This window comes from Gambusia affinis, linkage group LG23 (assembly GCF_019740435.1).
Source record: "Gambusia affinis linkage group LG23, SWU_Gaff_1.0, whole genome shotgun sequence".
NCBI lineage: Eukaryota > Metazoa > Chordata > Actinopteri > Cyprinodontiformes > Poeciliidae > Gambusia > Gambusia affinis.
Window position 1 is genome coordinate 11,342,190 of NC_057890.1, and position 19,826 is coordinate 11,362,015.

The 19,826-nt window shown below is 37.8% G+C and overlaps 1 protein-coding gene across 4 annotated transcripts in view; it reads right to left on the reverse strand.

Moving 5' to 3' along the window:
• Nucleotides 1-18,858, reverse strand: part of chchd3a (coiled-coil-helix-coiled-coil-helix domain containing 3a) — a 65,669-nt gene extending 46,811 nt beyond the window's left edge. The window contains exons 1-4 of one of the 4 annotated variants that reach the window (XM_044108144.1): nt 18,613-18,857; nt 15,421-15,672; nt 14,874-14,967; nt 7,344-7,437 (exon numbers count right to left, since the gene is read on the reverse strand). In XM_044108144.1, the coding sequence (XP_043964079.1) occupies nt 7,344-7,437; nt 14,874-14,967; nt 15,421-15,672; nt 18,613-18,693 (521 nt within the window). In that variant the 5' untranslated portion in view covers nt 18,694-18,857. Of the gene's footprint in view, nt 1-7,343; nt 7,438-14,873; nt 15,673-18,612 lie in introns of all 4 variants that reach the window. The other 3 variants (XM_044108145.1, XM_044108142.1, XM_044108143.1) reach the window with 3 other exon arrangements.
• Nucleotides 18,859-19,826: the final 968 nt, after the last annotated feature.

Consider the following 19,826-nt stretch of genomic DNA (forward strand, 5'->3'; position numbering starts at 1 on the left):
GACTGCTGCAAATCTTGGCATTGATGTCAAACACAATACTAAGATCAACTACACAGAGTTGATCACTCCAGGCAACGCATCTGCATTGTTTTAGAGTTCCGCTGTGGCGTGATATGCAGCACAGCAGGGGCTCCATCATGACGGTGACCTGAAGTTCACTGATCTCCGAAGACTGACCCATTTGTCAGCAAATTTTTGTAAAAGCAGTCTGCATCCCAAGCAGTCAATCTGTCACCATGCAGGTGATTGGAGCCGCCTGCATTTCGCTTTTCTTGACATGTCCTTGCAATTTTAAAAATGCTGCAATGAAGGACAGCACTGATGAACAGATGAACACTGAAGAAGTTCAAAAGGCAAACCTAAAATCGGGAGAATCAGGTAAACTCTGTGAGAGGGTATATAACAAACTTAAGTGATTACAAAGAAGATCTATTTGATTATCGATGGCAGTACTCAATTCTGAGAAGCTGTGTTCTCAACAGACATTGCAAAATCTCTGCAGACGCAGGACCAGTATTTGAACCCAGTCACTGAGTTGTCTTAGTTGCCTAGCAACACAGTTCCAACTGGGTGACAGTGTGCTTGATTGAATAAGGAAGAACATCCCTGAAACCCCTAAAAGTGATCTTGTGTCTGATATCAAACAGTCAAGCCGAGGTAGAATAAACACAGAACTGACGGAGCGAGCAGTGGAGTGAATTATGGCAAATTCAATGACGGCGAACGAGATCTTCATAAACATCAGCCTAAGAAGGAAGCAGAAAGATGCACGACGGATACATCTGATGACCACTCCAGAGAGCAGCTGAAAATATTGACTGTATGGCATAGTTCCAAAACAGGGACCCAATTAAAAACTAATTTCCACTAGAAAAGATGGGGGAATTGTAAAACAATGACGCTACATTTAAAATAGTTATCCTTTTAAACCCCCAAAGGGATTTAAACACATAAGTTATAATTCATTTAGAGCTTTCTCAGGTTTTTAGACTCCTCATTATGGGAATTTACACATCCGCTAATGTTTGGTTCCAGGCACGAATGTTATACAGGTTTTCTACCTCTTAGCTTTGCTATTTTTCCCATTACAAGCACATACTAATCTCTCAAAGTGATAGGTTTTCATCTTTTATTAGAGAAAATTTCATTTACTTCCTCAGTCAGGTGTGAATGTAGACAACATGCAGACAGTGATGAATGGTGATGGACAGACTGCTAAAAGCAGATCACCTACATACCTGTAGCTTTGAAAAGATGACAGGTAGGAGTAATTCGCGTATGCCTGAAGTCTTAAAACGGCCCTGCATTGCAACTAAATGACGGAGGATTTAAGAGGGGGCGGGGGGACAGAAAGAAAACGGGTGAAAGTAAAGAAAAAGTGTGAGCAGTGGCAACATGACATGTTTGGCCCTGAGGAAGTTAAGCAACGGAGGAGGGAGACAGAGTGGGCGTGAGGGGGAGAGAAGGAGGGAGACAGAGAGAGACCAGCCATGTCCAGTCTCACAGTCCACTGGGCTGCACACGTCAGCACACTCCATCCATCATCAGGCTCTGACTCACGCACACACAGACACATGGGGAGCCTCCTAATGGCCTTTTACATTCACCATTTCCCCCACAATCCACGCCTCCCGGCCTGTGTGCCGCTAATGCATCTAAGCTACCTCTACTCAAGACGCTTTGACTGCTGCTACAACTAGGGCTGAAAGAGAACAGTAAACAAGATTTTTCTTGGAAAAGTATTTTTGATGGTACTTGTGTGGGCCAGCAAATGTAGCCAACTCAACCTTTTGACATGCCTTTTTTAACCAAAATGCTTTTAGCTGAACATATAGGAAGAAAGTACATCAGATAAAAACTGTTTCATCACAATTGAGTTTCCATAATGTACTGGATGCGCTGCAGCTAAAATAAATGTTTAAATCGCTTGATGTGCAAGTGTTTGAAGAAAGCATTTATTAAGAAGAGACCACACTGTAACACAGCGCTAATCTGCAATGTGGTTCTATTAATTATTGCTTTAACTGCATTAAATTCACAACAGGAAAGCACGAAAATATATTTTTGTTTCTACAAAACTGGATTTGATTGTGTTCATGTTTTGTATTTCAGAAGAGGAACAACATTAAACTGTTTAATATTCAGAGGAAACATGCTAGTCAAATTAAAAGATGAATGTAAACCTAAGTCTGCTAGATGTTTGAATAATTTTAACTGTACATACAAAAGTCTGCACTTGCAAAAAAATAAGTAAAAAAAATTAAAAATCAACTAAATTTATTCTTTTATGCGTTTTGTTTAGTCCCGCAGAATATTAACAACCAAAGAAGTAACTTATTACCAAAAGGTGCAGTATGACTAAGAAACATTAAGGATTCCATATTTTCATGTCTGTGATTTTTTTTTCAATTCCCCACGCAATTTGTTGAAATTAATTTATCTGCAAGGCCCAAAGAGAAACAAAATTAACATCAAGTTGACAAACTGTATTTACTTTTTTGTTTATTTGAGGCCCAATAGACCAACCAAAAAGTCACATGTGACCCAAAACTATAATCTGATCTGAAAAGAGAAGATTTCCAAGAGAAAAGGAAAGTGTGGGTGGAAAGAGAGTCTATTGACTGCCTCACAAGTGCTAACCCAAGCAAAGACTGCTATCACTAGCGAGATGCTATCTGTCTGCTTCACCTCTATTGCTTTCCAGTCATTATTGCCCTGTCTCTGGGATATTGGGCACATTTTTCATCTGACTGCAGAAGATTGGCACTGGGAGAGAAAGGGGGGCGTTGACGTAGACAATGGTTGAGTCAGACGGAGAGAGCAAACACTGTAGCTAAGAGGCAGAATGAAAAAGTATCATATCTTTAGAGGTTAAGTGGATGATTTTTTTTCTGTTTTAGCCTGGCACTGAGAAGACTTAGTGGATAATCTTGGCTAATTAACTGTTGTTTTGATTGTTAACTGGACATAGTCATCAAACAGCCAGATGGAAAACAGTGAGATTTCATTAATTTGAAGAAGAGAAAATTGGGGTGAACTGTGTCTGATATAACAGAGTAGCTGGATGCTACTTTCTGGAGGTGTCTGAAATGAAAATCCATGAACTTTGACACCTGATCGAAAAAGAAAAGCTTCCTCGAAAAAAAATATTTGAGTACAACATTACTGAACATCTGAGTTAATAAGTCACAACATATATGACAGAAAGAAATTAACATCTGTATTATTTTAGATTAAACGCCTGCATATAAAGTCCAGCTTACTAAATAGTCGGATACTAGTACATGTAGATAAGGTCAAATATTAGAATATGAAGTGCCACAACCTTAAAGCTTAATACCTTTACAAAAATTCGAAAACAGAAATCTTCAGCTGTGACCAACTCCCTCTAATCAGAGGATCAATCAGTTTTTACCTTCTCCCGTTTCTCCTTGCTTTTCGCCACCTTTTACTGAAAAGTAATGCACAGTGCATTCAGCCAGACCAGCATACCAGTCCAGGCTCAACCCAGGTCCCTGGAAACAAAGCATTTAAGCACCCACTGCAATATTGATGTTACGAATAATGTCGTAGAATGCTGTCTATGAATATTTAATGACTCATCCATTCTCCCTGACACACACATGAACACATGCATGCACTGCATCTGATTATACAACAGTGCAATAAAGTTATATTCTGGATGATAGAATGGGAACAACCCAAGTCAACTGCTTTCCACTGAACAATACATCTCATTGTTTTGCCACCAAGTTTTTAATGTACACTGCACTTATTATTTCTTCAATTAAAACAAGGCAACATCCTCTGGTTGAAATAAAGTGAAGGAGGTCTAAAATGCAAAATGTATGAAAACCTAAAAATTAAAAATCCAGAAAAAACAAAACAAAACAACAGAAGTTACATTTAATATTAACTTGTTGATTTAAGAAAAATGGCAGAAACATCAAAACATGTGAACATTCTGGATCTAGATGCATCTAAGATGGTTGAGGCAGTCTTGCATAGAATGAGGAAGTAAAATTAAATAAGGTTCAGAACATACAGCTACACTGAATAACTCAAGAAAACAAAGTCCAACTCAAGTCAAAGCCACAGACCCTAGTCCCCAAACAGTAAGAGAATCTTGTATAGGGGTGAAATATGCTTTAACACTAAACAAAATACGCTGCCAATCAGTCCTTTAAATCACCAGTCTTGCAGCACAATTCCCAAAACATTGTGCTTGAGAATATGTCCAAGATAGCTTAATGGTAGTTTAAAGTGCTAAAGACTAAGTAATACATTCAACTGGTGCAGCGTTACTGATGTAGAGAGATTTCCTGACAGGGTAATAACCAATCAGATTAAGCAACTTTGCTTCTTCATAACTTAGTGGGGGATTTCTGAGTAGGAGCATGGTGAACTGATTTTAGACACAAAAAGAAGAAATTTGAAGTCGAAGCTTTCTCAGGCTAGTCTAGAACTAAGAATTTAATATTGTGGCTGGTTAAATGTGAAATGAGTCAAAAACTCTCAGAGAAGGTCAGTGTTCTTACTCTTAAATCAGGAATGCAATTATATCACACAAGCTGCTTGAATTAGTTGTAATTTGGACAAATACAACTAACCTTTTAGTGTTTGAGGTGGACAATCAAACTCAACCCATATTCACAGAGGGAGGGAGTTTAATAAAAGGTTGGAATATTTCCAACATGAAGGACATTAGAGAAATGGAGTAACACTGAATAACAGCAAAAAATGGAGGAAGAGAAGGAAGAGGCAAGAGCTAAGAGGTCGAAAATCAAACAGTACAAACAGTGATAAAGGATGCACTGGGTTGAGGAAGAAGAAACGGTTGAGTATGAGAGTTTTTTTACTCTCATCCCACCTTCCCTATCATCCTTTTCTGTGGCGTTCTGCTCGGATGCCTCACAGAGAAGCGGCAGAAGCAAATCTGCTCTCTGCACCCGCTCCTTTCTACAAATTAGTTTAGGCTGCACCTAAATAAACCCGGAGCTCAGAGTTCCTACTTCCTCTCTACCAGAGCAAAATATGCAAAGCCAGATCTCTGGAGTTCATTTATGGTCTTACAGCCAAACAGATGGAATGGTGCCTAATCTAAACACTACAAATCCTCAAATTCGCAAGAACTTTTTTTTTGACACTGCACTACTGCGGAAGACTGAGTGAAGGAATTCAAAACTGCCACATTACGATAAAAAAAGTAGCACATAATTGTGACATGAAAAAGGCGAGATAATTCCAAAATTAAAAAATGTTTTAAACTTGTAGAAGAAGTATATCTCAAAAGATTTGGTACTAACTTTGCAGTGAAAACTAAGAGATGGCAAATGCACATTGTATTTCTTGTAAAGAATTTGGTAAAGCATGTACACCTGTCCTTCTACTCCATCATTTTAAGCTATTTTTTGTTTATCCTATATTTTACTACATAAAATATTAATATGAAATACTGAAGACTCTGGGTGCTTTAGAAGCCTAATTGGAAACTTTTTCGTGTGGTACGAAGAATTTCCAAGGCACCTTATATTCACTAAGGTTTCCATGTAATATTTCATTTTTCTGTGCTTACACTGTGCAGTCGTCTCAGTTTCACTGCTCTGGCACCTAGTGGTTCTGTTAAATGAGCTGTATTACACTATAACTCACAGAAGGAAAGCGTTTTACCCCTTACTCCAATCTAGTTGAAAAAATATCTCATCTCAGCGTCTTCTCTGCTATCTCTACAGGGACCATTATACTGCAGCTAAATTATAGGCTCAGGGCACCAATGAGGAAAAAAAAAGTTGTTTTTTTTACCTCCGTTTGTACAAAAAAAAAAACATATAATCTCCAAGGATAAAGTTAAGTAACTACTGAAAATAAAACAGCAATTTATTTAGTTTTGAGAAATAGACCTGTATCATCACTGAAAGAGGAAACTCGATTGTCTTCCTGGTACATCCTACCATTATCTCTAATGGTCCTGTCTTAGGACATTAAGGACAAATTCTACATATTCAGTGTAGTCATGAATTAAAGGAAAATTTCCTGGAGTAGATGTCTCTCTCTAGTGCCCAGAAAGATCAAAACAAAAGAAATATTCCTCCAAATGCAGAAATGGTGACATGGTTGTGACATATAGTGCAGTTCAAAGCCCACAAAATATGTCCAAATTACAACAGACTACATGGAACATTCTACAGATTTGTAAGGGAAAATGTGCAAAGAAATACAATAGATAAACAAGTAGATGCAAGGACAGGTCGGTCGATTGGTCGGATGGACAGATGGACGGATGGATGGATAAATTGCATCTACCCACTATATCTCCATGTTGCTTTCTATTTTGTATTGTAATATAGATTTGCATAAAGAACTGGCTGAAGCTGATTTTGGTAAACTGTAAGAAAAATATACACTCATGTCTGTGAATGACACTAGTTGCAGCAGGAATACAAAAAGTAGCAAAACAAACAAACATATATACAGTATATATATATATATATATATATATATATATATATATATATATATATATATATATATATATATATATATACACACAAAAAAAATTACTTGGAACTACCTACTAAGTCCTCTGATCTTAAACAAGACATAAAAAATTATAATACCCTTCTCCCCAACTTCAGTAGTTGTTTTACTATTTTGCATCCCTGTTTATCATAAAGACATATTAAAAGAGACAGAGCAATACAGTGATATGATAATATGCACAGGCCAAGAGTTATAAACATATAAGCAAAAGGCAGAGGATTATTCACTGAAGACAGAAAGAAAAGAATGGACATGAAGAGGTTTCTTTATCAGGCTGTGCTAATGGATCACCCCCTCTACACCCAGGAAATTATCTCAGCATTGTGCTCCCCTTACTAAGACATGATTAATTGATTGCAAAGGAACAAGAGTAAAGAAGAACAGAAGATAGGGTAGGAGGGAAAAGTGCTGATGTACTTCGGAAGAGACGTAAATTGGAAACAGTGGGGATCGGAAAGTCTGGTGCTGACCTTTTGGAATATTAATGAAACTGGAAAATGGTCAAGGTTTAAAAGGAAGAAAACATTTCTTGATTCTGAAGCAAAGGACTGGCATGAAAACAGAAGAAAATGACCAAATAGTTGAGTGGTTAGACGCATGCCTTGCAATTTAGTTCCACTAATAATAATACCGGATAGTTATCCTACAATAAAATAACAGACTAGTCAAACACAAATCTTATAATTTCCTGTCATATGAGAAAACGAGGCTTTCAATTTAAAAAACAAAAATTACATCTAGAAATTAAAAAACCATCTCTTATTTGAAAGAAAAGCTTGTGTGTAAGTGTGCAGGAATCTAACCATTCTTGCATGTCTTGCTCTGCTTTGGCCCTCTTTTGCGCCAAGTCTTTAAACAGCTCATCAGTGATCTTCTTCCTCAATGCCTCTTCATTCACTAGAGACAAAGGAAAAGAGTGAGAAAGAGAAAATTAAAGAAATTCTTAACAAACACAGAGGCAACAGTTTGGGTAAAATGATTGTTTTTTCCACAAAGCTAGGGAAAAATAACAATCTACCAACCAACTAACAAAATGAAACATCCAAGCCATTAAATTTGTAATTGCTCTTTGGCAAGAGTGAACAAATTTTCTTGCTCAACATATTGAATTTATAGTTTCAATGAATACAAATAGAATTCCCAAACTAATACATTTAGGACTGTTTTGCAGCCAAAACAAAATTAAGATCTGTATAAAATTATCCAGGAACAAAGTTATACCCTGTAACTGTCATGAGGACACTGGAAAAAACCCCCAGATAATTTAAAGACTCTACATCCTCCAGTTAGTGACTCACAACAGTCAAGTCAGAAAAAGAAAGAAAGTTAGCCCAGTTAAGCCTCTTATCCAGGTCAAAATCAGAATGTTTTAGGTTTCTAATTTTACATTAAACTGCAAACACTCTAATACGTCTTTTGCACAAAAGAGATCAAAGAACGAAGAAAGAATAATGGCCTTAAGTTCCCTTTGGCAAAAAACAAACATCACATCAGCACAAACAATTCATATCATCTGTCAAGCGCAGCGTTAAAGGCTGATTCTTCATACTTTTGTAGGAACAGAAACTTGGCAGCTGCCTCCAATCGATAGCAAATCTCAATTCAGCTGCCTCATGCAAAAGGTTTATGATTTAAAGCACATCAGCAAATCTACAACAGAATTCAAAGCATGTACAATGGACTAGACCATCATGCAAAGCTATTCTGTTCTGGTCCACCAACAAGGGACAGATATTAATCTTTGGAAAAACAAATCTAAATATTGTCAATATTAAAAAGATAGAACTCAGAAAATGATCCAAGCACGAGGTGCATACAGGACATTCATTTTCCCTGTTGCAGATTTAGTACAACAGATTAATCACAAACATACTCCTTAACACCAATAGTTATACCCATCACACATCCTTCATAAATCATATCCTCTAAATATATATATTTTTATCTTCTATGATGGATTTCTGCATCTATTATCTACTTGGGAGTGTCGTAGAGTCACTATAGATTTTTAAATTACTCTTAATGTCGTAGAATTAAAAACAACTTTGACTTTCTATTTTTTCTAAACACATGTTCGTCCTCTATAACAAATCTTCATGTTTAGAAATTTTCCCTTATACACAGATGAATCCTTCAACAAGTGCAAAAACAACAACCAAAACAGAAACAACGGTAACATTGAGGTGAAAACTGCTGCTCAACCTGTCACTGAATTTCCAATACTTCTTTATAGAGTCGGCCAAAAAAAAAAGGCACATAGACATCTTTTTCCTAAGAAAACATAGTTCAATACCACCCTGTCAACACATATTCGTGTCATTGACGACAGACGTATATGACTCCATGTCCTCACCAGTCTATCTTGGCAGGTAATTAAGCATGAAAGTAAAGATGCCGGCCGGCGACTGGGCCAAAACGTGCTCTGAAGGCAGAAGTGGCATACGGTGTGCTGCAACACTGCGGTGATGAAGGGTGAAGTGTCTGAGCCTGTCAAGATTAGTCTCCTACTGCATTAGTTAGATGGGATAATCCCTATTGTCAGAGTCTATTATTACCTGGTAACATGTGGTAACAGCAGCAGGGAAAAACATCATTATTACTAGAATAAGATTAACAGAAAGAAAAAACAACAAGGTTACAGATATGCAAAACAAATTTGTTTGAGACAACAGCCAGATTCCAAAGCATGTATCTAAATACAATATTTAGTCAGGAAATTGAAGAAGGTATTGATGAATATAGTTCATCAATTTACTAGTCATGATCTTTCCATATCTGGAAAAACTACAGGAATAACAATATAAAACAAGTGATTCTTACATTCTCTTGAAATGTTAATATCAGTGTTGATATTACTTTTTTTATGTTACTTCCCTTACTGAAAAATTACTGATTCTCTTAAATTTGAGCAGCGTGCCTTTTGTGTAATATGCACTTTCCAAAGGATGACACAATAAAAATGGCACATTTTAACAATTATGATGTATAATGCTCTAAGCTAGAAACACATAATCCTGAATTCCTATTAAAGTTCAAATACAGACAAAAAAGGTTTTTTCTATCTTTTATGTTTGGAAGCACAACAACAAACAAGAATGGAGGCAGGAAGCTGATTCTCACCGCAGAAAGAATCCTCAACGACAACCTACTGTCCAGAGCTCCCGAAAATAATATCCATCATGTCTGCCTGCAATTCCAAGGACTATTCATCTCACAGCACAGGAGTCTGAAATTGTTCCTGAGGAGCTGCTATGATCACTGGTAATACAGTCATTTTAGGTGAACATTAAATCATCATGGAATCAGTTGCAATTAAAAAATAATAATAATTAGTCACTGTTGGACCTTTTCGTTCACTGATGTTCACTAACACCATTGAGGCATTTGCGGTTTGAAATATGGGGGACAGATCAGAAACTGTTTATATGTAAAGCGTTACCAAACTTGAGGTGGGAGCGATAGTGGGGATTTCGGGGGGATTATGTGCCCAAACAGGCTATAACTGTTTCTGCATTGACGACATTGTAAATTAGATTTACAAAATTGTAGCCAAATATACACCTGTTGATAGCCACTGTAATATGTCATCATGCTCTGTTGACATGTGTTATTGCCAAAACTTGATTACATATGCAAAATTTGTACTTTTTTATCAACAATTAAAAATAGATTCACAGAGCTCTGCCTCAAGTATATTTCCAAGGCATTCACAATTCAGGAAAGCTTAGACAATTCTACATTTCCTCTCCGGCTTTCCAAAGAGTGGCTTCAGATTGCTGTCGAGTCCACAAGGTCAGCCACAGAACAGGTTCTAATATGATAAACACTGTCTGGGGTCCTTGAGGGAGGCTGTTTGGGTCAGAGAAAATTCCAGATTGACAGAGACCTTGTCAATCTTGAGTAGGACATGTAAATGTTAAAAAGATTAAAAGCTCATCATCTTTTTAAATGCGTCTCCCTCTTTTTCCTTTCCACCAATCACTAGGCCCCATGGAAGAACCCACAGAGGAGGTGGCGAAGCGGTGGAGCTCAGGCTATTGGCAGTAGAGATAATAGACAAAGGCAAATTGCATTTCTCATCAGAAGTTTCATTAACCCCGGGACCCACACGGAGGGCATAATCTGTAACATTACCACTTCCTCACGTTTCTACCTTGTGCTTTGGTCGAGTCACTACACACCTTCTACAATGCCCAAAAAGAATATAAAGGACAGGAAAAAGTGCCAAGAGCAGGTTTCCAACTTATGAAAGTACAACTGCAATCATATAATTTTCTTTCTAATCAGGCTTCCTTGGTAATGTAATCTCAAATTACAGATTGAAAAAAAAAACTTTTAGTTATTTTCTTATAATAATAAGGATGCTTTGAAAGAGACAAAGATGTAGTTCATCAGTGTCCACTTTATGCATTTGCGCTTCCACCGCAATTTTTCTTTACCTTTCTCATCTTTCCATTCTCTTTTCTACCCCCAGGAGACATTTTTAAACAGACTATTAGTCCAGGGTTGTGTGTGGGCCCTGGCATATGAATATTTATAGCATATTGGAGAAGGTGTAGGAGGTTCAACCTTGACTATGGTGTAATCAGCACACATACTTACTCAGGGCATGATTTAGAGACAGCCGACCTGCTGAGAGCCTCACTCGATACCCAACTCTCGTGGACACACATAATCAATGTCTGCCTCATTAAGGTCGCACCCTTTGAGAATCGGACTGAACTTTGTAACATTTTTAACGAGATTCACATTCACATTCATCACACCTTCCTTTTTTTTAGTCCCTAAAAAGAACGTGCCCAAGCATGATCAATCGAATAAGTTGACTTTTTTCACCACTTTTACAATAGTTGGAACATAGTACCTTTCTAACTCTTTGAGGTGACCTGCCAAGGCTAATACTGTGAATGTCAACACACAATATATGTGGATAATGAATGAGTCATATGCTAAGTTAAAGGACAGTTGTAGCAACGGTGCTATGAAAAAAGTCCCAAGTTGAGACGTTTTCTCTTTCTTTTTTGTTGCTCTAGTTTCTTGTGAAATCTTGAACACTGATTTGTTGTAGTGGTTTAGATAGAGTTTTGGGTTCTTTCCCCTACTACAGGAGTCAACGGTTTCTTTCATAAAAACACCTCAAGACAGGATTCGGGCATTTTATTGGCTGTCTTTATACATTTTGATTTGCAGTGAGGGAGGTTGAACTCGGCCTGAAAATGTTAAGCCCTAGCTTAACAAGCAAGGTACTTGGAGGTCAGCATTGTTTAAGTTCTAAGCAGTGAGAGAGGGCTTTGTGGATTGAGGCAGTGCAGTAGTGATGATGTATAGTTGATGCAACCAGCCAGCCGAAGAATTTATAAGCATAAACAAGGCTCAGAAGTCTTCTCTGATGAGAAGACTTTGGTAAGATACATTATTTAAATTGAAAACATTTGCTCAGTTCTTTGAATGTAAAAAGAAGACAAGAAAACACATGAGCCATGTTTTTCAAATGAGAGGCCTAAATAATTGACGAAAAATAAAATGTTTGGTATGTCCTAATCTTTCATGAACTGAAGATACTTTCCAGTGATAATGAACTCGGTGACTTCTACCTAATTAAATGAGATAATGCCATATGTACCTCATCATCTGTTATTCAAAGCTAATTAACTCAAACAAAGGACTGATAACTTTTACAGCCTGAAGAAAAATTAAAGTAGTTTCACAATGGGGCCCAATCGTCCTTCAGGCTTTTCCTGCTGAAGCTACATGAATGCATTTTGTTATTCGTCTTCCACAACAACCAGTTCAATCTGGAAAAATGTTCACACTGGGGCATCATAACGGCATTTTAAGAAAATAGAAGGTCATTTTAATAACTTTTACTACGGAATATATTTGCAAAGCTATGTTTCTTACTGCAGGCATGTCAGAGTCTGCTCTTAAGAACTTAAAACATACTTAAAAAAATTTACATTTCATTAGGCCTTTAAGTTTGTTGTATTAAACTGTGGAGGTGTCATTCTAATCACTGGAGTTAGTGTGGCGTGGCATAAGTTGGCCTTTTTTAATTACCTCACTGACTGAGCACAGTCAAGGATGGAGTGGTCTGCACACATCATGGATGCTACCCTAAAAAGAATCTACTCCCACTGATGCTTCTGTGTAGTGTAATGAGCAGGTAACATTCAAATGTCCTCTGTCAGATAAAATGCAACAATTCTTTTTCTTTTTCTCTTTGCATTGAATAAGTAAATACCAGCTAATCCCTGTCTTTCTCCACTCCTTAATTATAAATTGCACTAAATAGAGTTTGGAGGAGACTTTTTTAAATAATACCAGGAAACCATTTTCTAAATCCACATTTAATTTTGTTTCTCTCAATTCTGAATAGCAATCAAATTACATTCAAATAGTCAAGTTCAAATGTAGAAATGTCAACATTAAGAAGAAGAACAAGTGTAGCAAGAAAATTTGAGTTGAACTTTGGGGAGAGGTTTTCTTAATGCTGCAACAAGCAGTGAGATAATTTGGAGGTAAGTTACTCAACTACAGCTATCATTAACAAAATGACATGAGCATGTAACATTCCATAATCTAGAATGCCACTGACTAATAATCACGGGTAGCCTTTCATAGTCTGTAACTCAAATACCAAATTCATTTCATTCTTTATTACATGGGATACAAACTATTGGACCAGTAGTTGAAATCAAGTCTCAATATAGGGCACACAATTAAGCGAGTCTAAAGTGTTTTACTTTTGCAACCTAAGTGCAACTGATGTTGGAGTCTCAAGTATGAGTTGCTTTCTATGTCAGATCAATGCCCAAGATGTTTGTGTAGGGAAACTTCTTAACAGATTTCTTTTTGTCATGTTGCTTGATATGGAAAGCAGTTTGTTTTCCCAGCTACAGCAGCTGTCAGATGAGACAAATCCTCAAAAGCAAAGCTAGGATCCAGAAAACTAAGAGAAATACGTAAATAAGTAGATAAAGAGTCCTAAAGATGCTGTTGGTCCCCAATTATTATGTTGCACTTTCAGTAACCTTTTTCATTAAAAAAAGAATTAATCATGTCATTAACAGTTGGTGGATGACAATAAATCACTATATGACAGTAGCTACTGCAAGGCCAATTTTTTAAATTAAGACTAATTATAATTGCCGTGAAAAGTTGGAGGCAAACAGCAGAAGGTGGCTTATAGTTAACACCCACACAATAGGCACAATCAAAATGAAATGCAAAACAAACCTATGGCATGTTCAGTACTACATAACCTTTGCCTTCTAATTAAACATGTTACAGAAACCATGTCCAAGACATTTCAAGACAAAATGATAACCACCAAAAAACATTCCTTAATAAGAGACAGACTTTTACTCTATGTAGGATTAAATTTAATGAAGCTGCTTCTGAAGTATATGTTTTGGATAAAGCTAGTAAAATAAACTAGAAAATTTCTGTAGAAATTTAAACGGGGCATGCCAAAGTGTGCCCATTGGTTGGAACAAAACGTTCTGATGCTACAAATTAGCATCAATGCCAAAGTAAGCTACAGTGTACTCAATAGCACATGGAGAGTCACAAGCATGTTGGGTAACATGGACCTACTGCATTCAGTTTGTTAAAATTAGTGTATAAGCCAAAATTAACTAATTTTAGCCAAAATGCTAAAATTAGCCAAAATCCTAATGTTAGCCTAAATGCTGCCAGTGGCATGTGGGATATCGCCAACATGTTGTCTTACCTGGACTTCCTCCATTCAGTGTGCTAAACATGGCTAATAAATGAAAAAAATAGCTAAAAAGCTGATTTTAGGGAAAAGGCATTGCCTGCTAAAGATTGTACTAATGTTAATGCACTCACTGCCTTCTGATTTTTACTTTTCGTGGCACTTGGTTACCAGAAAATACGCTCATCTCCTAGCAACAGATTAACAACAAATATTGTTATTGTTCAAAAAACATAAGATTTCCTCTGCTCTTTTGAAATACTACTTATCTTATACAACTTTATTGTTCAATTAGTGAATTTTGTAGAAAAGTGAAAATGTTTCTTTTTTTTGTTATTGATGGTAAATATATCATAAAACAGACATTCATGAAAAAAATTATGAATGAAAGCAAGCAGCATTTATTTTGAGGTACCTTCCATGGTCCTATGCATTACTATGGCAGGCCCCAACTACAGTTACTGATGTGTCAAAAGTCAGAAGAAAACACTCCCACATTTTCCCTAGTAAGTTTTATCACACCCTTAGTCTCAGTCAGCTTCATATTACAAGAACACATTTCTAAAGATTTATGCTTCTGTAACATTTTCTTTTTGCTACAAGAAATTAAACTCACCTGCTGGTGGCACAGCAGGTGGCGAAACTGGACTTGACTGAGGCACTGCCACTGGCTCAGCGACTGAAGCAGGTGATAATGGTTCCGCTGTGGGCTGGGGAGGAGGTGCAACTGGTTCACAAGTAGCAGTAAACTCAGGCAGGGGAGCTGTAGGTAAAGATTCAGCAGACTGCCGAGGCAAAGAGTCCCCTGAAGGAAGCAAGGATGCTGGCAGGATGGTGATAGGGTTGAAAATAGGAGGGGAGGAGAGGGATTCTGACTTAGGGATGTGTGAAGGAAGAGGCTCAACAGCATGAGAAGGAGTAATAGGTTTGATTACTGATGGAGGAGAAGCAATGGATTGAGTTAAGGGAGGTGGTGGAAGAGGAGTTACAGTTTCCACCAAATCTGAAGCATGGCAGGAACCAGGAGTGAACTGTTCGGTGTGAGCAGGAGTGGGTGCAGGAAGGGTTGTTAAAGGCTCAAGAACAGAAGCAGCAACAGCGTTAGCAGAAACTGAGGGAGATGAATGGGAAAGCACCAAGTCAGCTTTGGTGTTCTCTGCTACCTGTTGCGTGGGAGGTTTAGGAGGAGGCGTGGCCACAGACTCTGGAGCAGATGGAGCTGGAGGTGCTACAGGTTCTACAAAAGGAGGAGGGGGAGCCAAGGAGGTGGCGAGGTCAGCGAGAGGAGGAACAGGTCGGAGTAGAGGAGATGGAATGAGGGTCGGTGCCTTTGAAGTTGCTGAAGTGGGAGTACGTTGCTGCTGTTTTGGAGGAGTGGTGGGTTCTTTCATACGCTTGATCACATTTTCAGAAAGCTGTAAAGGAGACAGACATCTCTTAGGAGAATATACCCATGACACAATTTCCCACAAAACCAAACTTTGATATTGCATAGAACAATCACAGCTCATTCAATATCTTGCATATAATATTCATTGCATTTGATTGGAACTGACTGCAACGGACTTGAGTCAATACTTTGTAGAATCATCTTTAACTGCAATTACAGCTGCAAGTCTTTTGCACAGGTATCACATATAGAGACAAAAAAAAGCAAGTGCCCAAACTTCTCAGTGAGATTGGATGAAGAGCATCTGTAAAGATTAGTTTTCAAGTCCTGCTACAGACTGACAATTGGGTTTAAGCTTGCACCTCAGGCCATTCTAACTAAGGAATATAGAGAAACCTAAAGCATTTTAATACATCTCTGGATGTATGTCTAATGTTTTCTGCCTTGATTCTCCTGTTTTTTCCTCCATTTATCCTTATAATCAACCCTGACCAGGGGCTGCACAGTGGCGCAGTTGGTAGAGCAAGAAGCAAGAAGGTCCTGGGATCGATTCCCGGCCCGGGGTCTTTCTGCATGGAGTTTGCATGTTCTCCCTGTGCATGCGTGGGTTCTCTCCGGGTTCTCCGGCTTCCTCCCACAGTCCAAAAACATGACTGTCAGGTTAATTGGGCTCTCTAAATTCTCCCTAGGTGTGAGTGTGTGTGCGCATGGTTGTTTGTCTTGTATGTGTCTGTGTTGCCCTGCGACGGACTGGCGACCTGTCCAGGGTGAACCCCGCCTCTCGCCCGGAACGCAGCTGGAGATAGGCACCAGCAACCCTCCCGACCCCATTAGGGAAGAAGGGTGTAAGAAAATGGATGGATGGATCAACCCTGACCAGCTTACTTTTGTCCCTGCTGAAGAAAAAAAACTTCATCCACATGTGTCCTCCCTATGGCATACGGGAAACATCCAGCAAGAGCTTGAGTCTCACCCTTATCATTATTAGATTATGAATTGAACAGTGCTCTGTAAAATGTCCAAAGCTTGGTATGTTGCTTCATAATCCATAATAGCATTTTGATTGCATTTTATGTAATGCAAGATATGAAAAGTAAATCATCAAACCACTTACAAGTGATTCAAACTATTTTTGATTCCAATAATACAGTCCTGAGAGATTGTTTGATGTGTTTGGGAAACACGAACACTTTGAAAATGCAAGGCAGCAGCTGCAAGGCAAAGTGTTTTTTATAATCTAAGAAGCAGGACATTAATACTGAAATACACAGTTAAAATTATGTTCTTCTGCATTGATATTTACCAACAATTTTGCCTTAGCAAAAATAATGTACTAAGAAGTGAGTGGAAAACAACATAAACGCCAGGACAAGTTTCAGGATATTTTAACTGTAAACATGCACTGTCAATGTCAGTGTTCAGGGGGGAAAAAAAGTCTCAAACTGTCTCATGTAATGGTCATCTAAACATTTTACAAGCAAAGCAAAAGATTTGCCTGCAGGAATCCCAAGAGGATGCTGCACTCTTTCTGTCTGCACACGCCAGCCCTTTGGGTCATCTCTTCAACATTTTTAAGAGAGGCAAACATTTAAAAAGGCACATCATGTCTCCTTTCAAGAAAAGTGAATGGTGACTGATAAGAGGAACTGCTGCTGCTAGTCTGAAAGCAAAATCACTTCCAATTCTTTGTGAAACAGCATTTTGTTTATAGAAAAAAAAAAGTGTTCCCAAGTTACAGCCACAATTATCTTGACAAGATTAGATCACTTCTTAATGTAGCACCACAAGAAAGTAGGGAAATCACAAGCATTCTTAGCTGATTTTAGGCCCCAACAGATCATTATTTATATTCTCTGAAGATGCAAATGCTTCTTATGCTTTACACGATGAAATGTCAAAATTCTATTGGTGAATATTCTTATTGAGAAGATTTAACCTCTCTCAACATGCTCCTTTCCTCTATTTTTAAACCAGTGTTAAACGAATCAGTTGTGAGATATTTCACGTCAACATGTGTTGCAGCGATTCTATTTGTTTATGTGGATTCACAAGTAAGTTGAGTTAAATTTTAATCATATTTATGCAAAAATTGTCAACTCAAATCCTATCAACAATTTTCAGAATGCAAATATTATATCTTAAACTAAGCATTGCTATGATCACTAAAATCCGACAGAGGAACAGTTGAACAGAGGTGAAGAATCACAGTCTGGGGAAAAAGTGTACTGCATTTTATAGACACATCATCTCCTCCACCTGTTCATATGTTTTCGTACCTTATCCACGTTCAATAGAAAATTTGGGTTCAAACGTTAAAAACATGCAGTACACATGGCCTGAGTGAATGCCAACCTTCACTCAAAATCCGTGATCTAATTGGCAGGGAAAATGCAAATCCATTCAACTTACGGTATACAGATGTTATGGGGTGACAACAAACAGGACTAAACAAAAGCTTTCCATGTTGCCCTAACAACTGAGTAATAATAGAGTCAAGCTCACTGAAGTGTTACGTGATCAGCGAAAGCCTCTCAGGCTATATTTAACATCAACTGAGAGTGGCACAGGTGAATTTGTAATGGCAGCCTAATAGCAGAGGCTGCTAATAAAACCCATTATGCATATTGTCCTCTGGACAATAAGACAATTAAGGGAATAACGAAACAAGAATGAGAATGGGGTCAAGCTTTCTTTATCGAGATTTCTTTTCAAACTCCACAATCCTTGAATACATTTGCAACTTGCAGTGCTTTAAAGTTCACGATGTTTGAAAATAAAATTTATTTTCCCCCTACTTTCAGTAGAACTTCTAGCATTGGAAGAGCGAGTGCCATGCTTTCACTCTAGTGAAATATTGTGTTATATTTATTAACACCGTAAGCTTACAACCTAATTTCTGACAGCATATTTACCTGTGAATTAAAGTAACACCTGTTTGTTTCAACAGGTCTACCCTGTAACTTACCCGTATGCCCTTCACCACTGTTATATTCTCGTTCTCGTCTGACTCGAATGACACACGGCGGGTACTGTTATTTGCTCCCATTGTCAGACCGCAGGGTGTCAGAAAAGTCGCTTATCTGCGCTGCATATAACACACAATATTACCACACACTTCTGTTTTTGTTCCGGTTGCCTACAGCCAAGTACAAATGTGGCCCAAACTACACGGCTTCAGAAAAGTGCGCACTTCCTTAGCATGACGTTTTTTTAATAATGTACAACATTATTGGTCGAGTAAGTAACCCGTCTGTGTGTTGAGGATGCTCATTGGTTGTTGCTTTGACGTGGGCAGAGTGGTAATGTGACAGGCGCCAGCATGTGTTACTCTTGACTTTTTCTGCTTCCATGAAGATATTCTATTAGGTTTTTTATTTCCATGCATACTGAACCTGGACGGCTGGTAGTGTCTGTGATGTCAGCCAGTCATTTTTAAAAATAGTCAAAACATTCACATTTAATTACATTTTTAATTTTAATGTGTAAAACATATTTTTACACAATGCTAAAGTTAGTGTCTTGCACAAATAATGTAGGTATACAAGTTACATACTCATTTAAAGCCTAATTTTGTCTCACAGCAACAACACAAAGTGAGACAGTACTATAAAGTTGAATGAAAAGTATACTTAGTTTTCAGGAACATTGTGTTTCTCCTCTCTAATAAATGTTAGAAAGGAATCCATGTAATTTTGTTACATGGATTCCCTCAGGTAACAGATTCTCTCAATCTGATGGAATCTGATTGAGGGAATTCTTTTTCTTGCTACTATATATCCCGCAGTACACTGCTATATCAAAGTGGAAGTTATTGGAAATGACAGCAACTCAGCTACAAAGTCATGATTTCACATACCAGAGTCGTTGGAAGCTGTTCTGGAATCTGCCCACCCTACCAAAAGGTACCAACTGTTGGTACAGTGACCACAGCATTTCTGTACTTCATAGGCCAGCAAACATGCCTGACTGAGAAAAATAAAAGCAGTTATGACAGATATGTTAGATAATGGACTATGATTCCCATCTTCACACAAGAATGTGTTACTAAGTACAATATCTTTGATTTGCATAGAAAATGTTTTTAATGAAAAACATTACGCTTTGCTTTATTATTCACTATAACAGACAATTAACTGTCACTTTTTGTCGATAAAACATGCCACCAGTTATTTTTCGTTT